At 38.6% G+C, this 6,654-nt stretch overlaps 1 protein-coding gene across 1 annotated transcript in view; it reads right to left on the reverse strand.

The window, feature by feature from the left end:
* Positions 1 to 412: 412 nt before the first annotated feature.
* Positions 413 to 6,654, reverse strand: part of LOC118404284 (myotubularin-related protein 9-like) — a 10,166-nt gene continuing 3,924 nt past the window's right edge. The window contains 11 exon segments of the mRNA XM_035803351.1: positions 413 to 1,116; positions 1,793 to 1,920; positions 2,391 to 2,490; positions 2,867 to 2,936; positions 3,316 to 3,400; positions 3,923 to 4,061; positions 4,627 to 4,855; positions 5,319 to 5,423; positions 5,937 to 6,093; positions 6,573 to 6,611; positions 6,613 to 6,636. Coding sequence (XP_035659244.1) covers positions 1,062 to 1,116; positions 1,793 to 1,920; positions 2,391 to 2,490; positions 2,867 to 2,936; positions 3,316 to 3,400; positions 3,923 to 4,061; positions 4,627 to 4,855; positions 5,319 to 5,423; positions 5,937 to 6,093; positions 6,573 to 6,611; positions 6,613 to 6,636 — 1,131 coding nt within the window. The 3' untranslated portion in view covers positions 413 to 1,061.

Consider the following 6,654-nt stretch of genomic DNA (forward strand, 5'->3'; position numbering starts at 1 on the left):
AGCACCAAGGACAGGTATGTGTGCATATGGTGTTAAGCTCCAGTGACAGGTAGACATTAAGATTATGTAAACACTCAGACAAACTTGTGTGCAGATGGCATTCTTTTAGTTCTGTATTACAATAGCCAACTTTTTAATTACCTATTTATGCAACACATAGATCAACAAATGTTTGTGTGTACTTTATTTTCACAATTTCATTTTCTGTTAGCAGCACAAAGACTGCAAACCTAGATGCAGCCCATCTGGCAGAGGTAAGTTGGACATATCTGCTAGGATGACTGTGTTCTGTACAGTTGCTGTATGGATGTTGAACTGCAGTTTACTTTTGAATCACTAGGTGTCGCACCTACCCCATACAACAGAGTTGTCAAGAGAATCTGGAATGCTGGTGTGTGTGGCAGAACCATTGTTCTAACACGGTTGATTTATTTTACATCCCGCATTTTAATAAATATATACTTAAATTTTGACATCTTACTTAACATAGCATGATGTTGCACTTATCTAATTGCCTTGAAGTTCTCTTTCTGAGAAGCATGGTGGGTACAAAGACACACATATGACATGTCTCTCCTTAAACATGTAAAAGACCACTTAAAGTTCCCTTTCAAGGACTAAACCACCTCTAGTAATTGTAGTCTGAATATCTAAGTTCATCAATGGACAGACTGAATTCATTCTCCCTGACCCTCCAGTCTGAAAGTGAGATTTCTAACTGTATGTACTATCACTTTCCTGCATAATGCAACGTCACAAGTGCGTAACATAAATTTTGTACCTTACACATCTTTATTATTATTATTTTGTAACAGTGTATCAGGATCAAACCTCTACATGCCAGTTCAATCTCAGTGTTGCAATGCTGTTACTGAGGACTGTATGGAGCTTTGACTTCTATTTGAGGCAAATATTCAGATACTAATTGATGAACCATTTCCTGTTCTGCAGGAATGCTATATCAGAGACTGCAGCTAGAACATTATCCCATAGCTTTACATGTGTTGAGGCTATCCTGATTATGTATATGAGCATTATTACATACAATTTTATTAACTATTTTATTCTTCGAGAAGATTAGCATCTCTTGCTTCTCTCTGCAACTCCTCGAGTTGTCTGGAACAAATTTTATAAAAATTAGTTTTTAAGTTAGTTTTTAATTGACTCTAGCTATATAAGAAACTGTACTATGGTTCCACACAAAAGGAAGAAACACAGCATTGGAAGTTCTTTAAAACAAAATTGAATGCTAGTCTAGGAAATTATTTCTAAAAAAATCAAGACAGTAGCATGAAAATGTATGATTTATAGATTGGAAAATAACCTAAAGAATTAATCTCTTTTAATTTGATATGTGGGATTTACTAATAGTTGCCTGAAAATATTGCAAAGCAAAGAAGTGCGATAACCTGGACCTTTAAGGTACCATAAAACATAAAATGTAACTGTTGAAACTGGATAAACTTTAATGTTGTAAGAACAACAAATGAATCAAGGCACTGTCACCAGTGAAGAAACAAAATGCTGCAGATTGATTTACGTCTGTGGTAGAAATGGGACTAGTCTAAGGAGTTAGCCGCAGCATTTTAAGTTTGCTTAAAATCATGGTCAACAAATCATGATCACAGTGTGATGAGTTTGTGGTTGAAAGTGTCTACGAATCATCATCATCGGCCTGGCAAGTTGCCCGGACCTGGTCCACTCCATCCCTCCAGACATCTCTGCCCCCCATAGCGACTGCCAACAATGGCAACATAGAGGATATTTCAAGATTTACATGTCTATTCCTTACCTTCTAAGTTTGGTGACCTTAGACTTGAGCTCCTTGTTGTGATGTCTGATGTGGATGACCTCCTGCCAGGCTGCGTCCTCAGCTGACTTGTTGGTTTCCCATCGCAGGAACAGGCCTGACCACAGTTGCTGGGGAGAAAAAAGAAACACATCTTTAAATTTGCAATTCCTGAGGCCATAACAATTTAATTTGTTGGTTCACGGATAGCTTAACTCAAAAAACATCATGAAAACAAAGCCAGAGGACCAGGTGTATGCCTTGGTGCACTCAGTTTTATGGAGTGGACATGGTCGTATTGAAGTTTTCCTCCCTACCCGTGGCATCTATTATGTGCGATTGCTACATTTGCACTTTAAAAAATCTGTGAACCAAGAAGTTAAATTGGTGTGGCCTGAGGTAACCATATTAACACAGTTACATATTTGATTGACATCCATCATTCAAGTTGCAAAAATTCTAGCCTGACCTGACCACAATTGCTGCAGATACATCTGTTCACTCCCAATTGCTCTCTCGCAGAATAGGCAACTGTCCCCATTGAAATGTTTGGTTTATTGCATAAAGTGTACAATTAATGTATTTTTTAAAGAACACTCACCAAGCTCTGTGGTGCAACAGAAGGCCAGACCACCCCATTGTTGGGCTCATATAGGGGGTTCAGGTAGGTCCTTAACATCTCAGGGCTGTTCACATAGGACCTGCAAAAACAACAACAACAAACAACAACTTCACACACGTGTCAGAGACTGAAACAGACAGTCAGAGTTCTCCCAACATAGATTCTTCAAGATATAACACTTTGAGGCTAATAATTTGTTGCCATGAGTTACATACAGCAGCAATGAAATCAAATAATTTCTAAAATCATCATTTTCTAAAATGATTGACATTTTAGAACCATAACTACTCTACTCAAAGTTGATGCACTTTTATGATGAACACAATTGTATTGATTGTATCTGCAATGCTCCATGTCTTAATATGTAAATGTTTCCAGCATTTAAACTTCCTGCTGTCTTTCAAGGTCCCTTTCAAGATTCTAAGAAGTACAGGAAACCATCAGGACAGACTCACCACAGGGACACTGTCTTAGTCTGTAGCTTGACTTTCTTCCTGTCGCATTCATTGTTACATAAGAATGTACCTGGGAGAGAGAGAGGGTAACACACTGATTCAAAACTATTAATCAAACCAACAATTCTGACCTGTACTCAGAAGTAAAACCAACAGTCTTACTGTCACTGATATCACTGTTATCATTGTAAAATCCTTTTAAAAGCACACAAATTCTAGAATTTTTATATTTTGACTACTGAAAAGTTGTATGGCAACATTCACTTCCTGTCAGCTCAAACTTTCAAACTTGGGCACAAGATGGCTAAACCTTGGCATCCTGCAAGTCTACAGTCATTTACTCCGCCTGGGAATAAACTTGGACCCTGAGTCAATGGTAGCCTTGAGTCCAGCCTCGTTCACTTTGGTCCACTCCACCAAGGAGGTAAGATTAAGTTTGTAAGACTCACCAAACTGTGAGGCATAGGAGTGTTCAAACAGCAGGACCAGGAACTGTTCATTAAACTCAAAGGAACATGGAAACTGCTGGTACACCTGTAGGGGAGGTACATTATACATGTCAGCAGGAGAACATGCATAGGGGAGAATCATTATAAATGTTGTTAGTGGGTGTCATTTATTTTGAGAGGGACACTCAAAAGACTTTTCTATGACAAATTCAACCCAACTTTGTTTGACACATCAGGCCATTTAACAATCAACATTTAAGATCACAAAACATGACCTACAGGCATTACATAATGGTATTGACACAGACAGCAGTATGTAGATGTATAACTTGGGTGTAAGAAAGTTGTTTCCTGTATACATGTAAGTATTGCCTTTGTATCCATTCTAATTACTAATCATAACTCTAATCATAGTAATATGAGTGACACTGTATAGCTCATAGTCTGATGTTTTTTGCTCAGAATAGTCTGACACAGTCCCCATTGTTTGGCTGACATAAACATACATTATAACATACATACCATATACATACATACATACATAGTATTACATACATACATACATATATATATTATATAAAACTGTAATATAGTGTTAGTTACTGACCTGAAAGACACAGTCTAGGAACAGCAGGAAGACGGGAGACTCAAACTTCTGTTTGCTGGTGGAGTGAGCTGACTTCGCGCATCTGTCTGCAAACGGGTGTCCCGCCTGTAACCACTCACGTTCTACCAGCGCTTCAAACCTGTACACAAGGCAACATAGAATCATCAACAACAACAAAAACAACCGCTCACATAGGGGACACAATCCCAAATTTTGTATCCACCATATTGATCATGCAAATGCATGTGTGATGTCACGATCCATCACCAACTAAGCCATGTTTGGGATTCGTCAATAAAGGTAAGATATCCAGGTAATAAGATATGCCAAATAGCAATTACTCATTGACAAGCTACTTGATATGGTTTTGGGGGTCCCGAGCCATGAACCAACATGTTTGGGATTGCGTTCTCACTCAGCACAAATGCCACCTGGCTAAGCACATATTGGCTACATATAGCAGTGAGAAGCAGCACTCAAGTTAGAAGTGGTTGGAAGGAAGGAGGAGGTCGGATAGACATCAAAACATAAGCAGGTGAGAGACATTACTGATTGTATATGTATGCAAGAAAACTCTAGATTAATTCTAATGTTCTAGATTAAACTTTTAGCATAACACGAAATTTAAATTTACGAAATAACCAAAAGCCCAAACACAATGTATATATACATAAAGAGAGTAAAACTCCAGTTTTAACACTCACCCTCTGACAGTGCGACAGTCAGGGTTCAGTATGATCTGTGTGAGAGACGTGACCTGTAGCGTGGTGTCAATCCCCTCCGACCCGTGAACCAGCACAGACGCGCCCTCCCGATCGATACACTGGGCCGCCAGGCAGGCGGTGGTCAGGATGTCCTTCACATGGGTGAGCCAGTTACTGGCCTCTAGTTTAGACAGCCATTTGTCCATACTGGAGTTGGGGTCCTGACAGGCTGAGGGAGTAAGGGTGAAGATGGTTTTACTTTCATCAGTTTTGGTGACAACTCACGGGCAAAGCTAATGATCATGAGTGATATTATTTCTGGAGCCTTTGTTCATGAAAAACACTAATTGTTTGCCACTTTTCATTCACAGCAATTTTTTCATTTATGTTTAAACTTGCAGTTGAAACTTTTTTTGTAGTACAATAGTAAAATCATGCAAATGCATGTGTAATGTCACGATTTTGCTGTAGATATCTATAGACGTCACCATGAAAATGAACACATTGTCTAAAGATTCATTCAAATTTTGCTGCTTTCTATTGAAATTGGTGTTAGAATAGAGCCAAAACGTTTCTTACTGCATGCTTTGTGCATACAAAAAGAGCCATTTTGTCATTCATTTAAAACAAAAGGTCTATATCTTCATATTCTTGCAATCAGAATTTGAAAGAAAAGGGACATGTATCTTTACCTTCCACGAGTCGCACCAGACTGTCCTGCAGAGCGTTCCACCTCTCTATGGGTTTGTGGATCCGTCTCCACTGGGGGTAGTGCACCTCGGGCTCAACACCGCCACCTAGCAGGGGCAAGCAGAATTGCAGACATAAAAACTCAATATTGTATAAAACAAAATATAATCAAACTGAAATCAAATGCTGACATACAACTGATGATGATACAACTGTTGCACAGAACAAAGAGGGTAGACCATGTAAGTTTTTTATGATACTGGCCACTTTGAAATTCTAAGAAATCTAAGAAATTTCAACACATTTTAAATATTTCCATTTCTAAATTTCCTAAATATTTACTTATACTAAATGATAGTTTTGCAGACTCAGCATTGTATATTTTACATAATCTTCTGGTAAAATTTGGTAAAATCAAAACAGATTAAAATTGTTCTCATATTACTCCAATGGTATGTAGGATTTGTTAGGTGAGACAGGCTGCTCAGTGTAATATAACCAGCTGCTGCCACACTGCTTGCCTGCAAAGCTTGTGTGTTACGCTGAAGGGCTAGATAGATAGATACAGATATATACAGATACAGGACATGGTACAATGACCAGCTGATAAAACCCCTTACCTCGAGCTTTAGCATTAGCGGCCACGTTGGGAGCCCGTGTGTCGATGATGTAACCTCTCTTGCCGGGTCGTAGTGTCGCATTCAGCAGCTGTTCGTCCGACTTACAGCGCCGACCGTTCGGACCAGTCAGGGGCTGGCTACTCCGTAATATCGAGGTCTACAAGAAAAAAAGATTTTACTTATTCATCTATTTGGCTGTATAACAAGCCAAGGTTACCCAACTATCCATTGGCAATTGTTAAGGGATGACCATGGCAGGGAAATACAAAATTATTACGTAAATAAAGCAATTACTGACACATTACTTAAGCACAACAATACAGCAAAAATCAACACAATATGATTTCTGGTCATTGAAGTGAAGTTTTTGCGGTAAAGACATTTTCTTTACTGAAGTATGAAAAATATATTTGCTGTGTCAAGATTTTGTGATGAAAAGGCACTGTAACAACCACAAAAATGGAACTTAAACCTTTCAAGAGTACAATGAATCATATACTAGTACTGAGTAGTAGTCCTCTTCATTGCCACAGATAAGGTTGCAAAATCCAAATACAGGTTTCAATAGATACTGAATTACTTACTTACTTTACTTTGGTAAGATACTGAATTAATGATGTTACTTATTGTACTTACGTCATTTGCAGCATGAAAGTAACTGAGTACAGGAAACCTTTCCCCCCTGTCTGAATGCACCAGACTTGGTCAGTGTTGCATC

Source organism: Branchiostoma floridae, chromosome 17, assembly GCF_000003815.2.
Source record: "Branchiostoma floridae strain S238N-H82 chromosome 17, Bfl_VNyyK, whole genome shotgun sequence".
NCBI classification, from domain to species: Eukaryota; Metazoa; Chordata; class Leptocardii; order Amphioxiformes; family Branchiostomatidae; genus Branchiostoma; species Branchiostoma floridae.